The sequence below is a fragment of the Lepisosteus platostomus genome, chromosome 8 (assembly GCF_059453375.1).
Source record: "Lepisosteus platostomus isolate fLepPlt1 chromosome 8, fLepPlt1.hap1, whole genome shotgun sequence".
Lineage (NCBI taxonomy): Eukaryota > Metazoa > Chordata > Actinopteri > Semionotiformes > Lepisosteidae > Lepisosteus > Lepisosteus platostomus.
In genome coordinates, this window is record NC_142618.1 from 31931728 (window position 1) to 31949530 (window position 17803).

General features: G+C 38.9%; 1 protein-coding gene across 1 annotated transcript; it reads left to right on the forward strand.

Annotated features, from left to right (window-relative positions):
• Positions 1-5479: 5479 nt before the first annotated feature.
• LOC148657222 (lactose-binding lectin l-2-like) lies at positions 5480-17202 on the forward strand. The gene is made up of 6 exons (XM_088643181.1): positions 5480-5635; positions 6050-6120; positions 7460-7560; positions 8144-8272; positions 15648-15753; positions 16967-17202. Exons 2-6 carry the CDS (start codon positions 6060-6062, stop codon positions 17032-17034), a joined length of 465 nt encoding a protein of 154 aa, XP_088499307.1. The 5' UTR covers positions 5480-5635; positions 6050-6059; the 3' UTR covers positions 17035-17202.
• Positions 17203-17803: the final 601 nt, after the last annotated feature.

Sequence of the window (17803 nt, forward strand, 5' to 3'; positions counted from 1 at the left end):
TCACAGTTAAGATGAAGGAAGTTTTGAGTCATCCAAATTTTTATGTCAGAGATGCAATTAGATAGAATAGAGACAGCCACATCAGTGTCGGGTTTGGTATGGATGTATATTTGAGTATCGTCAGCGTAAAAATGAAAGCTGAGGCCATGTGATCTTAAAAGCTGACCAAGTGGGAACATGTAAATGCTGAAGAGCAAGGGGCCCAGTATTGAGCCCTGAGGGACACCAGACTTGACAAGACCAATTTCAGACCTGTACCCATTGAGAGAGACAAAGTGACAGCGATCAGTGAGGTAAGACTTAAACCATTTGAGGGCAGTGTCAGAGACTCCAAACACAGTCTCGAGACGAGAAAGCAAGATGTTATGGTCAACAGTGTCAAAGGCAGCACTGAGATCAAGAAGGATGAGTATGGAAAGAGAACCAGAATCAGAAGCTATTAGGAGATCGTTGGTGACTTTGACTAGGGCGGTTTCTGTGCTGTGAAGTTGACGGAAGCCAGATTGGAGGGGTTCGAAAAGGTTGTTTGTCATGAGGTGGTTATGTAACTGAAGTGTGACAGCACGTTCTAGAATTTTAGAGAGAAAGGGTAAGTTGGAGATGGGGCGAAAGTTGTTAAGATTGTCGAGAGCCATGTTAGGCTTCTTTGGCACTGGGGTAATAGCAGCAGTTTTGAGGACCGTTGGTACAATGCCGGTGCTCAAGGATTCATGTATTATATTGAGGACAATGGGACAGAGAGAAGAGAAACAAGACTGGAATAAAGTGGTGGGAATGGGATCTAAAATAGATGTGGTGGGTTTCATGCGCGTAACTAGTTTGTTTAGGGATGCTGAGTCAAGAAGAGAGAAGCTGGAGAGACGGGAACCAGAGAAGTTGGATGAGGAGGGAGGAGGTGTGGAAATTATATCCGTAGTGGAGAGAATGTGATGCCGGATGTTGTCAATCTTAGAACTAAAGAAATCTAAGAATGTGTTGCAAAGTTGTGATGAGGCAGGTAATGTGGTGGGGCAGTTTGGCTTGAGCAGTCTGTTGATGGTGGAGAAAAGATGTCTGGGATTGTTTTGGTGATTTTCAATGATGTGAGAGAAGTAGGTGGATCTAGCAGACTCTATAGTAACCTTATAATCAGATAAGTAATCTCTCCAGGCCTGATAATGTACATTTAGGCCGGAAAGACGCCACCTACGCTCAAGTTTGCGAGAGGCTGCCTTCATGAAACGCAGATGGTCATTGTACCAGGGGGCAGGGCGAGAGAAGGAGATGGTTCGAGTTTTTAAAGGAGCAAAGGTGTCGAGGGTAGATAAAAGAGCATTGTCAAGTAACTGTATTTTGTCCTCTAGAGGGTCAGAGGAAGAGAAACAGGATAAGGAGGACAGAACAGAATTTGCAAACCTTGGGTGATCAATTGATCGCCAGTTGCGGAAATTTACAGAGCGTGAGGGGGAAGTGTTAGAAACAGGTAATTCCAGATTGAAGAGAATGGCTAAGTGGTCAGAGAGGCCTAGATCAAGGGGGGAGCAGTGGGAGACAAAGGAGTCATTTGCAATAATTAGATCTAAGGTGTGTCCTTTGTTATGTGTAGGGGTACAAACAAACTGAGCAAGGTCAAAGCATCCCAAAAGAGAAAGGAAGTCTTTAGCCAGACTGGAGGAAGTTGAATCAATGTGTATATTAAAGTCCCCTAGAATAAGGATCCTTTTAAATGTAAGGGATAAGAATGAGAGAAAATCAGCAAACTCACCTAAGAAGACTCCACTGGGTTTGGGTGGTCTGTAAACTGTGGCAATAATAGTAGATTGGGGGATAGAAACATTTAAAACAAGACACTCAAATGAAGAGGGAGGAGGTATAGCTATAGGACTTAGACTGTAAAAAAGGTTGTAAATAACAATGATGCCCCCGCCTCTGCCTGAAAGACGCGGAAGGTCAAAGAAACCATATCCAGGAGGAACTAGTTGGTTGAACAGGAGTCCATCGTTTTGTTTGTGCCATGTTTCGGTTAAGCACAGAAGGTCCAGTTGTTTTTCTTTGATAATGTCACATAAAAGAAGAGCCTTGCTGTTAACGGAGCGGGTGTTGAGTAGCGCTGATCTGGCCAGTCTCGGGGATGCGGGGGGAAGCGGAGTGCGGTCCAGGTGCGGTAGTGAGAGGAGATTTTTTAGATCGGCGCCGGTACGTGATGGACTTACAGACGTGCGGCGAAAGGCAGGGATAGAGACTCCGCAGGCAGACGAATGTAGAGAACGGCGTCCTGTGCTGCGATGGATGTAGCGAGTCGGTCGTAAAATCCCAGTAAAACGGCAGTAATCGAATGTGTCTTTGACCAGGAAGTAGCTTTGTTTTAGTTGAAGAAGTTGCAGTGCAGTGTACCTCAGAGACATGATTGATGAAACGAGACGGGAAGGAAATCCAGAGAAGGCGGTAGCAAGAGGTGAAGGTCTTCAGTTGAGTAAGTTCACAATGCAGTGGAAGTTGCATTTGTGAATTTGTAACGTGAAGCGGATGAAAATAGATAAATTAGAAATCAGTGTAATCGAGGAGAAAAAGGGAGAAAAAAAAAACATAAATAAGTAGATAGAAATGAAAAACTGGTGAGAGGAGCGGCAGCCAAATGCGCCAGCGTTCCCTCTCGACCGGAACCGGAATCCGGTTTTGGAACCATGTGCATGGTTTTGGAACACTGGCTATCTTGTGAGCACAGGAAAGTGTGATAGGTAACAGAAAAATATTTAAGGACTGTTCTAGGTAAATTTGAGAACAATACACCAAGCGTCTCTGTGTTTCGCTCCAATGCACATTAAATAAAATCTAATTTTAACTTCTGAGACGGAGTCCTGAAACGGAAACGGGGAAAAACGCACGCTTGCGGATTGCTAAAGCAGGTAAGCAGGTAAACCGTTGGCAAACGAGCTGACACGTATTATGTGTGGAGAAACAGCTGCTAAACAGCTCGACCTGTCGCCCCCTTAAGTTCAAAAGACACAGTAATTCATAGAATTATTAATATGGCAGATGATGTCAAAAGTACGCTGAAGAGTGCGTTAAGATGGACAGATGTTTTTCACTGCAATTAGATGCCTTTGATATTGCCAATTTGCTCGTTTGAGTTTGAGGGTATGTCCCATGAGGACTTTCTGTTCTGTAAGCTGCTACCGACAAGAACCCCAGGAGTACACATATTTCAGCTTCTGAATGAATTTATTGAAGAGAATGGAATCGACTGGATAAAATGCATCAGAGTTTGTACAGACGGTGCTAGAGCGATGACAAGCTGACCCAGCAGTGTAGTTGCACGAATTAGAGAGGTTGCTCCAGATAAGAAGTGGACGCACTGCAGCATCCACCACAGGGCCTTTGCCATGAATAAAATGCCTGATGATTTAAAATCTGTTAAACTCTGTTGTGAATTGTATCAAGGCTCGACCAATAAATGCACATCTGCATTGCCTGGCTAAACAGGCTCACCCCTCTCACTGAAATGGTGCTTTTTTATTGTTTATTTTTAATTGTTGTTGTTCCTGTTGTCATTCTGTAAAGTGCATTGAGAAGCCACCTTTATATGTGCTATATCAAATTAAGTTTATTATTATAATATTTATTATAAGTGTATGCGAGCGTGTGCACGCAAGTGCTCTCATGTTGGTCATTGAGAATTTCTGGGGTTCCTATGAGAAGATGACTTTTAGGTGGTACTTGGATGCTTTGGTTTGATCAGGAGTGGTACTTGGTCCAAAAAGATTGAGAACCACTGTTGTAGCACACTCGCCTGGCGTAGCGGCCAAAGAGCACTCGACTGGGGTGTGCAGCAAGGGGCAGGAAGGGAGTAGTGGTGGTCATGGTTTTGTAGTGTGCTCTCTGAAGGCACCAGTTCTGTAGGGTTTGGGCATTTACTGGGACAATTATTAATTGTAGCAGTAAATCACAAAATTGATTCTTTTGATAGATTTAGAATCCAACCATACGATATAACTCATACAACGCACACACACAGGTACTAATACACGAGGATACATTTATTAATACATAGAATATGCATATAAACCTAACAGATCTTATCGAGAGGGTTATCAGAATACAAAAGGTATATATTCAGTCAGTTACAAAGTGTTACATATATCAAGAGGACATACGTTCAGTATATCATTCATTTAGACTGTTTCATAAATTAACTTGGTTATAACTTCTACCTTAGATACTCAAAACAAGTACATAACTCTTAGGAATTAAATTGATATCAACTGGTTGGGATAACAATTGAATTCTCAAGCAGTAATGCATTGAAGTTGAATACTCATCCAATCTCTGGGGACTCAGATCTCCTGCGGGCTCTCTGGCTCCGTGCCAGGCTGTGCTGTGCAGCTTGCGACGGTGCGCTGCTGATGTTCACTGACCGGCTAGTTAGTGTTGGCTTTAACTAGCAAAGTTTGCGCACAGGAGAAAAGATGACTGTGGGTCCCAGCAGGTCAGGAAGAGGAGCGGTTCATTCCTGATGAAGAGCTAGTTCTGAATAGAGATTCAGTTGTCCACAGTTCTGACCTGTTCACGAGGCCTGCTGCTGGTGCTAACCTCGGGTGGATCCTCTGGTTACTCTCTGGTAACCTCTGCTCTAGACTCTTAGAACAAAGGAAAGTTCTGGCACTGGGACACACTGGCCGTTCCGTGGTTGTCCGGGCTGAGTCTCAGGATGGTCAGGAGGCGCGCTGCGAGAATGTCCTGCCCTTGGGAGCCTTCTGCTCCTGGGCCGTCCTGCCCTGAAATTCTCCTTTGAATTCCCTTTAGAAAAGTCCACAGAATTCTCCAGAATCTCTCAGGCTCTCTGTGTTGCCTGTTTTTACCTGGAGGAACTTCAGCTCGTTGATTGGCTGAAAGTTCCATGGGCATCAGAGTCCCGCGTGGGTTACTCGGCCCTACCAGTCCCTGATTGGTTGATCAAGGTGAGATATGAGTCACTTACTCCTGACACTTAGGAATGCAGTCCAGATGTCCATCTGGCACTCCCTAGACAGATAGGCGCCAATGGATGACCATTGATCATGATAGCCAGGCTTAGCTAAGTGCATCCCCCTTTGGGAGCTGTCCCTTATCAAAGGAAACCTTAAATCAGCCTGCATGAATAGTTTCTCTGTGGCTGCACCACAGAGATAAACAGAGATGGGACCATTTGGGAAAGCTCAAAACACTTAATTCTTTCTTATTAATAAGCCTCGCCGCTACAGTTTTCTTAAATTTTATAACAATTTCATTCTCAAATAATGTTATCATTTTAACCAACCTCTGAGTTTCAGCACCCACCCAGGTTATGCGCAGTTACTGTATATGACAGTGATATGCGGCAGTTAGAAGAAAGTAATTTCAATATTTGAATGAAGGGAGAATCCCCCACATATCGTATGTAAATTTGTAGGACTAATGAAAGAACATTAAATATTTTGTTAAGGCAATCACATTACTAGGACTTAGCAATTCACATTGCAAGGACATACCAATAAGGATGTTTATTTTTTGTGTGTGGCCTGTCAACAGAACATATCCTCCTTGATCTTGATATAAGAGCTGTGCAGCAGAGTCTGGGTACCAACCATCAATACACAGAGAGAACAGAGAGAACATACTACAGAATCACTTCCTACAGGTAAGAGAGAAATACCTGCTGTTTGACTGCTCTACCCAGTCGATAGGTTTCGTAAATAGTATATTAATTTATAAAAAATGTGGCAATATTAATTCTGTATGTCCATTTACTACCGAAGAGCTACAGTACACAAATAAGGATTCATGCATCATTCTTACAGTTGTAGGTAGAGAAATTAACAGGAGTTTAGACATATTCAACAATATTGTACTAGTGAGACAATGAGTGAATTCTTAGTTCTACAATTTGATAAAGTAAAGATATGGCATGAATATTTTGCCCTGCAAATGATTAACAATTCTTAAGAACTTTAGCTTGAAATGATGTACAGAAATAAATTGAAACGAGGGTCTCCTTATACAAGGATTTGGCACTCAAGAATCAATATTTCTCCTGTATCTGTATTGCGTGCAGGAGAGTCACCATGATCCGTCTTCCTACAACAGTACTGCTCTGCATTGTCTTCACACTCAGTGTGGATTCAGGTAGGAGGACCAGTATTTCCATAAAACCTTTTTTTGTACTGTATATGTCTCTTTGAACTGAAACTCGGGTGGCTTGGTCCCGGGTATGTGGGACATTATTCAAAATTCTGCAAAAACAAAATTCTGCTAAAATATCCCAAATCACATATAAGAAATTAATCACAGCAGGTTTGGTGAAAATTCTAATACAACTTATCTTGTAAAAAATGATTTCCTTATCTTTCCAATTATTAAAATATTAGTAGGACATAAGTAGGAGTTGGCTTCTACTTTTGAATATTAATAACAATTAAAAGGAGAAGGAGAAACACATACTGTACATCTTTTTAAGACACATCCTTAGAGTCCATTACTGTGCATCTGTACTGTTCATGCTGTAGATCCTCAGCACTCACCTATTAAATGCAACCAGAAGTGGACATAAATCTTGTAAGTTGAACAGGACTGGATTCATCAATAATTCTCCACAGGTGAGCCTGCCCCCTAAATTGTTTCTAAAAAGGTGTCACCGTTTTGTCCTTACAAAAACACTTTTAGGTAAAACCAATCACAAACTAGAGGATTTAAAAAGAAACTCAATTTTTTATTTAATAGATTTGCAAATATAATTCTTGTTTATTAATTCCATCAGTGTTCAGTACCTTGTATGTTTCACCTAAAACAGTTTCAGTTCATGAAAGAGTAATTCATTGGCACAGGCAGTTTGTAAGATCTTATATTAAAGTTACAGTACTGTATCTCTCTATGTCAAAATACTATTCTGATCTTTCTTTTCTTTTCCTTGTATACCACATGTATACATACTGTACGTATACTGGAGAAATCAGAAATTTTCAGCCTGAAACATAGTCTGGCTTACTGATCTCCACGTATATCAACCTGATATTTTAGCTAAATACCACTCCCACTAAAACTGACTTAGTACCAATTATATATACTCCTATACTGTAAATCACAGACAATGTGACTACACTAACCTACCTGTATCTCCTTACATCCTTTACCTAGCCTTGTACCACAGAGAAACTCCATAAGCTAGATTGACATCTTTTCCATCTCTGAATGATCATCAAATTTCTATACAGTTTTCAAACTTTCACACTGTCGTTGGAATTCAACTCTCAGAATACCATCTATTTTAAACCTCATTTTATCTCCTTCCTCTTTCAATTGGTCTTCACAACCACTTGTCAGATTCATATTTCATATTTCAGTCCTGATTTATCCTTCATTCTCTTCTTTGTGGCTGGGTAGTAGTAAAATCATAACCTTTCAAGCTACACGTTTCTGAATCCATTTCAGAACCATTCCATTGCTTGACCCTGTTTCTCTTCCACAGTCTTTGGAAAAGTGTGCCAGAGATGTCCCTCAGGCTGGGTGAGCTTCCAAGACCGCTGCTTCCAACATTTTGCACAAGCCAAAATATGGGCTGATGCTGAGGTATGTAGTGTGGGGGACAGCACACTTTCTGATTAAACTGATCTAGATATCTGTTCACACCTCTTTTACGTGTGATCAAAACTCAGTTGTGATAGTGTAATAAATAACTTAGTAAACCCTGTATTAATAGAGTGTAATTTTAGTTGATGATCAACCTTTTCTTTGCACATTTGTTTTCTTGTAATGAATTAAATATTCATTGTTACAGAGTGTCTAAATCACCAGGTGATTTACTCTATTGAATGTCAAGCAAGTAGAACATTTATCAAATAAAAACACAGAAATTAACTAATACGACTTATTTGCTAATAGAGCAATGCTTTTGAGGCACTGGCACTTTGCAGTAATAACTAATAACTGTGGTGCCGACAATTAATTAAGGCTTATTCTTAAGTACAATACACATTCACTCAACTCAATAGACCACAATTAGTGCTTGTTTTGTGGCCTCATCCTGACATGACAACATTCCAGCAAAACAACCTGTCCAAATACTGCCTGAGATGTGGCATCTAACACTTTGAGAGTGGTGAACAGACATAGAACAGTGCACACATGCTGATATCTACCTCTTTCTTTCCAGGTGGACTGTATCAGATATGGAGGAAACTTGGCCTCAGTCCACAGTGAAGCTGAACACAATTTTCTGCTGCAACTCATCAAGTCCAGGGGAGCAAATCCAACTTGGCTGGGAGGTAGTGACTGTGTGAAGGTATAGTATTAGTCACTGCAGACCCAGAATACAAACAGGAACCACAGTACAGTGTATCATTCAGCTCCAAATGTCCTTCATGTTCATGGTAGATTTTTACAAATAAGGGCTTAAGAAAATGGAGAGTTGTACAAAATAGATAGGAAAAATCAATAACTAAAACAAATTGTAATTATAAAATATATGCCAAGAATATATCTGAGTGGTTGTTATAGTTAGAGGCACCTGAGATCTTTGTTCTCTGGCACAGCTCTTGGTGCAAGAGTTTTTAATCAGGTATACTGGGCTAAACAAATATTTATTAATAATAAAAAAACATACACTAAGTAAAATACAACATAAAACATACAAATTACTCTATTTACAAATAAGGTGTCTCAGAGCCATACATCCTGACCAACCAGAAAAATCCTAAATTACTACCAGGTATTCAAAATCTAACATGGTATAATACCTAAAAGACTAATGAGATACAGTATATCTGCCTTGTAAATAAAACTGAGAACGACCTACTGTTAAGTTTCTCTTCCCATGAATCTGGATGATCAAATCTTAGTGGGACCGTTTCTCCCTATTCTAAAAAATGTATCTTATAACCAGGAGAGACCGTTTTAAAACTAGGGTTGCTTTATAAAGGAAATCAGAGTTTCCTAAATCCATAGAATGGCAAGCTCTCTTAACAAGCTTCAAATACTTAATTAGAATCTGGTGCTGAATGGTTATCTGAGCAGATCCTCTCACCTGGTGCTCCTTTTCTTTCTCTTCCTGTGTCTTCATGGAGCTCCACTGCAACTGTGCCCATGGCCATGATCCCACCCACCTTGCCCAGCAATGTCTTGCCTAATCTTGTTATCTTTCCCTGTTCATTCTTTGTAACTCAAAGACAGAAACCAACTTCACTGATGATATTTGCTTGTCCTGTATGGGAAACAGAACAGTCTGCTCTTTATCAGTCCTAGCCACCCAGCTGGTGAGCAAGACAGTGCAGTGTCACCCTCTTTCCCTCCCATGGAAAACTTTCTCCACTCATGGCTCAAATTCACTATATCTGCCTTTGGAGGAATTTTTTCGCGGCCTCTTGTCTCCATGGACCACACTCAGATGTCTTCACTCTCAACATTTGCCTCATACAGATGCAGCCATTCAAAATGCGCGGTAAAAACCCGCGGTACGGTAACCTACCCAGAAGCCACCGCGGGGCACCGGAGGGTACCGCAGGGCAAGTGATTGGCTGGCCAAAATGACCGACAGGGGCACTCGTGGTGCATTGGTTGGTAGTGCAAAGATTTAATCATTTAATGTCTTTACTGTGCACATTTTAATCCGCTTAGTTTTGAATATTTATATGGATTTTACCACTAAAGGGAAATTTTAGTAGCTGAGCATAAAAAGAAGAGGAGCATAACGCATCTGAAGGTCATAAACGATATTAATTTAGGAACATAAACATTACTGTATGTATGTAAACTGTACTGTGTATGGCTGGTCTTGGTAGTTTAAAGAAAAAATACACACCAGTCTTCCATTTCTCCCTAAACATTTTAAGCATGAAAGTTTTATGAAACGGTACCCAAATATGCGATTGCTGTATAGAATGAATTTTAATTTAAAAAAATTATTTAACACGAACATTAAGCTGTTTACATCTTCCGCCTGAGAACAGTCACCCGTTGCTACCCAACGCAGAATGGTGATTGGCTGACACCATCTGACACCCCTCTGATTGGAGAAAAAAGACGTGCTGGTTTGCTATACCAGGAAGAGGATTTCTTTCTATTCAAAACGTGTATTTTAAAAGTTTAAGAAGTAAAAACCTTACAGCGTACACAGATTTCTAAACTGATCAGGATCGTTATCTTTGTCTTATGCATAATAATGTTCACCGCTCTGTCCAGCAAATTAATAATAAACTTTATTTTATATAGCTTTTTAAACGAATAAGTAATTAGATTGCTCATAAACCTAATCACTTGCTTTTTCTTTTTATTTAGGCTCAGATTTCAACTATAGATCGTATTATTAATAACCATAATAACAACCAACCAACAAAAACAACCATATAAACATAATACCAACCAAAAACATAGATAACAACCACAATACAAAATCAAATAATCAAACCATTTTACACTCGCAAAGTCCTCCAATTATCATAATCCCGCCCCTTATGCAAAACCAAACCTTCCTCCCATCCCAGTTTATCCTGTTTATCATAAACAAAATCCACCTCAATTTTCAACATAAAGCATTACACAAAATCAATACCTCAACACTCCATACTCAACAACGATAATTCACAAACAGCCAGAACATGTAACTACACATTCCCAAACATACCTAATTTCCATAGCCCCTTATGCAAAACCAACATCCCTCCCCTGTTCTCTCTCTCCCCTGGCGGTTGTAATTGTTTTTATTTTCAAATAAATTTTAGCAAAGTCATGTATGCAAAACCAACATCCCTCCCCTGTTCTCTCTCTCCCCTGGCGGTTGTAATTGTTTTTATTTTCAAATAAATTTTAGCAAAGTCATGTATTTTGAAAATCTTAAGATTTTTATATTTATGTCTTTATTTAGTGGTTTCATTAGTGACAAAGGCTAAACTTTCTTGGAAAAATGTCTTTTATGTAAACCATGTTTGCTATTAATTCATTCATGGCTAAAATATGTTCATTGTCTTCTAATGAAAGAAGGGTTCCTTTCGCCGTAGTCGGGAGCCTAGCCTTTAACTAGTAAGTACTGTATTTACTGGGTTTTTTTTGGGGGGGGGGGGGGGGTTTCTTTCGCTGGAAATCTCGCCTCCTACTTTGAAAATACCCGTGAAACCGGTTCAATTCGTCACAGCCAGCACTCCTGCAGAGAGTTGGGTTGTACTTGCAGTGTATACAGTACACGCGTTATGCTCTTCGTTAATGTCTGTGAAGTTTTATTTAATCTCTGAGCCATACTGATTCTTCTGGAAGCCAGTTTCCGCCAGGGAGTAAAAAAAAAAACACACTATGGTATTCTCTCCAATGCAGTGCAGTTAAAAACATACCTCTGATGCTGCTCCTAAATGAATATCGTTTATGACCATCAGAAGCTTTATGCTCCTTTTCTTTTTTCCAGTGGATTGAACAGGGAGAGGCATTTCATGATGTACTTTTCACTGATGAAACAACAGTGGCTCTGGAACAGTTTTCAACCAAGTCGTTTTATAAAAAGGGGAGATATGTACACGTTACTGAAGCTAAAAGTTTAGCCTTTGTCACTAATGTAAACACTAAATAAAGACATATAGAAATTCCTACGTTACAGACTGTATATGGCTGGTATTGGTAGTTTAAAGAAAAAATACACACCAGTATTCCACTTTCTCCCTAAACATTTTAAGCATCAGAGTCTTACATGTGGTTATTTCGAAAACGTTTGTACGTGCTCCTTCTTACCATGTTACTGTTTACTGTTACTGACCATATTGGGCACTTTTCCTGTCCGTGGGGGGTGGACCGTCTTTCATTAGAAGGTTAGTCTGTTCTACTCTGAGAATGTAGAGGGGGTGGAAAGTGCCCGCGGCCATTTAATTAGTATTAAAATCTTAGTTATCTTTCTAGTTCACAGGTTTGCATGCATAATTTAATTTTGATAGCCACTGAGACATCAGGTACTACTGTTGTATTTATGAAAAAGAAACAAAACAAAAAACATACTAACATCTGTGCCATCCTACTCCTTAGTTAATACATTTTATTATTCATAAACAGTTAACATTGTTAGCAAAATATTTTGAATTATATTTAACCCTATTTTTTCTTTAGTTTTGTATTTAACTTATTATATGATAGTCAGACTTAATGTATATTAATGTATATTTGAACAATGAAAATATATTTTTACAAGATTTTACATTAAGCACTTAAAATTAATATGGTTAATAATAGTAAACTGTAACATGCTGTAACAAGATCGGTTAAACTGCGAAGAAAATCCTTTCAGAGAAAATGTTTCAGGTGTGAAGAACAAACCTGTTCCCACACACCCTGCCCCCACTACCATTAGAATATACACAAACATTTTAGCGTTTCATTCTGAGCAGAAGACCTGAAGAGTGCTGGCTGTGACGAATTAAACCGGTTTTACAGGTTTCAATCACAGATTGGGACTCAGTAAAGTAACACACAGCGCCACTGGATTTGATAATACTGTACCTAACCAAAATCCGCAATATGGAAACAGAACCTGTGTAATTGTTGATAGATGATGTACTCGTAACATTTTTTCAAGACGAACTACAACATTTAAAAAATGACTTGTATGTACTTGATATCTCTAATCAATCCACGGGTTCCAGCACAAAACGAAACTAAAACGCATACCGTTTCGCGCTTCTTATTAGTTGCTCAAAAGTAATTTGACCGTATGAAATGCATAATATTGTAACGCAACGGGGGCTCAGGCAGGCGCCCTTGCCGCATCTGGTCGGCCCCATCCCGACTGGAGGCTCGAACCCGGGACTTCCGCGTCTCTCTGCAGCGACCTAGCCCCGTGAGCTAAAGAGAGATCTTTTCACAGCCCAGTAGCTGTGGTCCTGCTATCACAGGGAAGGGCGGTGACGTCACCCGCTCTGGGACGCCGGCTCTTACACACAGTGCTTGTCGGCCGTAAGCGTTACAATATAAACCTAGAAACATATACGTGAGCAGTACTTAAGCACTGTAGTATCGGTGTTAAGACATACCTCTCAAATACTGTAAATCAAGTTAAAAATATCTCAAGACCGATTCTGGTCGTAATGAAACCATGTTTCGTGTATGTTTTCTTTTTCATCTTGAAATAACTCATTTCTAAATACCTTTTTCACTGTTAACATCTTGTAGCAACTTTGCGACAAAATATACACTCTGACAGTTCATCCTGCTACCAACATTAAATAAAACAAATCTTAAGATTTCTATATTTATGTCTTTATTTAGTGGTTTCATTCGAAGCTTACAATGTTTAGGGAGAAATGGAATACTGGTGTGTATTTTTTTCTTTAAAGTACCGAGACAAGGCATATACTGTATGTTTATGTTAAGATTTCCCTTCAGTGGTAAAATTAGATATGAATATTCAATACTTAAACGGGCACAGTTAAGACATTAAATATACATATACATATTGTATACAGTACAGTTTGCATACATAATATGTTTATGTTACGCGATTAAAAAATAAATAAATAAAACTGAAAGGTCCAGCACCAGCTGGATTCGAACACACAACCTGCCAGTTGGTAGTCACGCACCTAGACCAGTAGGCTACAAGACAGCTCGCATAAGCAGGCAGGCAGGCGAAACAGCCCTACACAGCCCTGCCGCAGTACACGGATATAATCATACCGTTATTAAATTCTTGAGATACGCGATTCCATATTATATTCCCTTTTAATCAAATTCTAAAAGTATGCTTGTTGACTCCGGTATCACGTTAAAGACTTCGAAGCTTACAATGTTTAGGGAGAAATGGAATACTGGTGTGTATTTTTTTCTTTTCATGATAGGTGTCGCATTTTAAATCATTTTCGTAGTTAGAAATTATGAAACGCCCTGTTAAAAGCAAGGACGTTTTTATGCCTGGTGAAGTCAAACAAAATGCCTGACAAAGTATGGCTTGTCCAGATTCCAAGTGCTTGTACAAATGTGCTAAAGAAATTATACTTTGAGTATACAGCTTGTCCAAAGTCATCCATTATTAATACTATTAGTAATATCTTCAGTAAAGGCTTTGATGCATAAATATTTCTGATAAAGGTAGGTTGTGTACTTTTGTCCAACTGAGCAATCTTGCTTTCATAAAATATACCAACATTTGAATGACTGATGATTAACATGCTGTAATACACAGTTCAAAATTAAAGGCTCGAATGCTGTACATGAGAGGTTAAGCTCCCCCTGGCGGTTTTACAAGGCGACGCCGGATAGTTAGCCACGTGACACACGTGATACCGCGTGAAACCCCGGTGGGCGTGTCGCGGTATGCCGCGAAATACCTCACCCATTTTGAATGGCTGCATCTGTAAGTGTGTTTAAAGCTAGAAATACAGTATCAGCTTCCCTTCAGCAGCTCCTCTGCTTGACTCTAGCTCTTCACATCTTCAGCTAAGGCTACTGCCCATCTTCATTAATGAAATCTTCTGTCCCTTATTCCAATAAATCCTTTTCAGACCTTCAAGAGTATCAAAAATACCAAAAGCTTATGCCTCAAAAAAGGTCTTTACATTATGAATGCTGCATGTTACTGTATTTAAAGCTACCTACCATAGTCATATGTTCAAACTTGATTGTTAAGATAACTTTTATGTCTGCTGTTCCATAATGGATCGTGGTGGTACACCATGTGCTTTAAATATTGTAAGGTGTTTGGGGGTTAAAATTCTAAAATAAGGAAACCATTATAATAATCGGGTTCTCATACCAACTTAAATTCTCAAGTTCACGAACACTTTCATGCTTTATAGTCAGGAAATATTACTCCAAGGCACTTAATGTAATTTCTTCATTCTATGGCACAGCTGGATAACAGTGACCATGAGGCAAACTTAGACAGCACTAACTTTTATTACAACCAACGAATTACAAGTAACACATTTACAAGTCTTTTTAGACATCCAATGTTCAAATTCTAAAGAATTAGCATTGATAACCAAGGACAGGCACCTTTATACTCTGGATTCCATAGGAAATTCCACAAATAAATAAGTTTGCAAACTTTATTAAGAGTACGGTTCTCTTTCCATGTTCAGATATCTTGGACACAATTTGGCTTCAGGCCTTATGAAAGAGGAAAACTTTCATGGAACATTTCCACAGCTTCCTCTGAAGCTTCCTCTAAATTATAAAATGTGTATGTTATACCTGCAAGGAAAATGTTTGAAGCTGACTCTTAACTAAATTCTTTATTTCATTCATTTTTCCTCATTTATATCCTCTGAAGATGAGGATGATTCCTCCATCCTCTTCCTTCTTTTTGTTAATCCACTCTTCTTGTTCCTAGTGTGTACTGTATTTATTCTGCCTTGAGGCCCATTTTATCCTATGATCCATCCCCATGGAAGTTCACTTAATAACATCACTAGGAAAACAGCCATTCACGGCTATGTATTGAGGTTCTAATATTGATGTGTTAATGATTTCATAGTCATTTAGTGTAGTCATTATTAGCAACACTCCTTTGATCATCTGTATCATCAGTAAATATTTGCTTGGTAAGAACTGAAAATGCTTTGTCAGCTGTATATCAAGCTTAAATTATAAAATGTGTATGTTATACCTGCATGGAAAATGTTTGAAGCTGACTCAATTCTTTATTTCATTCAATTTTCCTCATTTATATCTTCGTTGGTGTGGTGGTGCAGGAGGGCACATGGCTCTGGAGTGATGGATCCAAATGGGACTACACCAAGTGGAATCCCACTGAGCCCAACAGCTCTGGAGTTGAAAACTGTGTACACACATACTGGGGTAATAAGAATAATCTCCTTCTAATATTCTTTCAAGACGCACAGTTTTATTGGTTTCAGTTTTATTAAATGAAGGCATGTTAGAAAAGTAAAGTGTAGACATGGAATATGAAAAATAAAAAGGGTGAATCAGAGATATTCACAGATCAGATAAGTTCAAGACTGTGTTTAACGATGCAGTGACAATCAAAGTGACATGTATGTAAAAACAAACATGATCAAATATTTTAATATCTCACATTAGATACGTGTCAAATTATCCTGAAGTGTAATATAATCTTCACAATCCTGAGGCAATTCCAAAGAGGCTGATCATCAGCCTTTTAGTAGTTAAATAAACATTTTGTCTGCATTGCTGGACATAATCCATCCACAGCATACCTGTACATATCTCCTCTGACCTAAGACCTCTGATTACTTGCATTATTAATCAGATTAATTACACAAGTTGATTGGAGATTGCAACAGGAAGTCACTAGCATAAATAGGATCTTGTGCAATGTCAGGAACACAACATGGAGTTGCAGAAGACTGATATGCACCACGAACAAATGGGGTAACCAAACACCTTTGACACATGAATGTGAGAGGAGTTCCCAAACATAAGTGTTTCATTGGCAGTCACATAGCCAGAACCTGTTTGCAAATCCTACAAGTGATTAAAAAGAATCTTTTCTCGTTTTCCACGAGGCTTATGATCACAATGTGTATTCTGGAGTTGTATATACTTTGTGTTGTCTTTGAATATCCAGTGGCCAATTCATTCAAGTGATTCATAAAGCCAAATCCCAACAGCAACGCAGGGATCAAAATCACATCAACTTATACATTTTGAGACCAGAAGGAAAAACTAAATAATAGAAATCTCGAAAAAACACCCCTTAACAGTAAAGCTGACATAGCATCTGTCCAAATTTTCTACAATAACTCTGTGATCATTTACAATAATTCACCATTTGGAATGGCTAGATGAACTGCTGCAAGATTTAGCTGCATAATTGATATCATTATGGGCCCTCTATACCAAAGGAGAAGGGGATTAAAATACCGTAGGTCACCAAAGATCACCTTGATCCCTTGAGCATTTTCAAATCACTTTGTGGCACCACTGAGGAAGATCTCTGCCTTCAGAGACAAGGCTTTTGGCAGAATTTTTAAGGCTTGTGAAGATATTGATAAATACTCATCTCTAGTCTCTCTCTTTTGTCTTTTAGGTCAGGCGAACTGGAATGACATCTCTTGCAACAATCAATATCCTTACATCTGTGCCGTGGTACCTTAAACAGGAGCTGGTCCATTGTTGTATAAAGGGACTAAAAAGAAGGATTCTCATGAAATTTTACTTATTACACTGAATTAATATTGGTTGGATGATGGGGGTACTTTCTTGCATCTTTCAGTAAATGTTACTGTATTTCTTTTTCTTTAATAAATCTTTGCTGTATACCAAGTCTTTGTTTTCTACTTGAGCATACAATACGTAAGTGGAGCAGACTGAGAGGAAATGATAAAACATCAGAAAATGAGGAATATATAATTCTTGTCTTTTTTTAAGCAGGTTTTACTCTACACTGTATTCCGGTATCTGGGTTAGGGAATGTAAGAGTCTCTATACTCAAGCTTGTTAACATGTTTGAATTAAATGTTCGGAATAAGTGCTATGACCTAGCTATAATCATTCATGTACCCAACAGTGGTCATGTCCTCTGAAAAAACAGATTAATTATTTAAACAAGTAGATCAGATAATTATCTCAATACCTTGTGTAATGAGGGTACATGTGCATGTCACAGTTAGTGACCTCACAATTCAGGATTTGTTTTGCTATCCTAAAAAGAGATAGCAAAAAATACTCTCGTTAAATGCTCCACATACTGTATACCCAATATAAACAAATAGCACCACCCTCAACATACTGTAGGTGAAGGACCTCTTGCAATAATATCCAGATTCTTTTGATGTGTACGGCAGGACACCAACATCACTCCACATCTTTTTTATCACATAAAATAGAAGCAAAACAGTTTTAGCCAAGTCAAACTGGTCACTTT

What these genes read in the sequence shown, in the direction of transcription:
- LOC148657222 (XM_088643181.1), top strand. Translation starts at nt 6,060, where the DNA reads ATGATCCGTCTTCCTACAACAGTACTGCTCTGCATTGTCTTCACACTC. An exon ending in AAATATGGGCTGATGCTGAG is followed by an intron (nt 7,561 to 8,143) that starts GTATGTAGTGTG and finishes CTTTCTTTCCAG; the next exon opens with GTGGACTGTATCAGATATGG. An exon ending in CTGTGTACACACATACTGGG is followed by an intron (nt 15,754 to 16,966) that starts GTAATAAGAATA and finishes TTTGTCTTTTAG; the next exon opens with GTCAGGCGAACTGGAATGAC.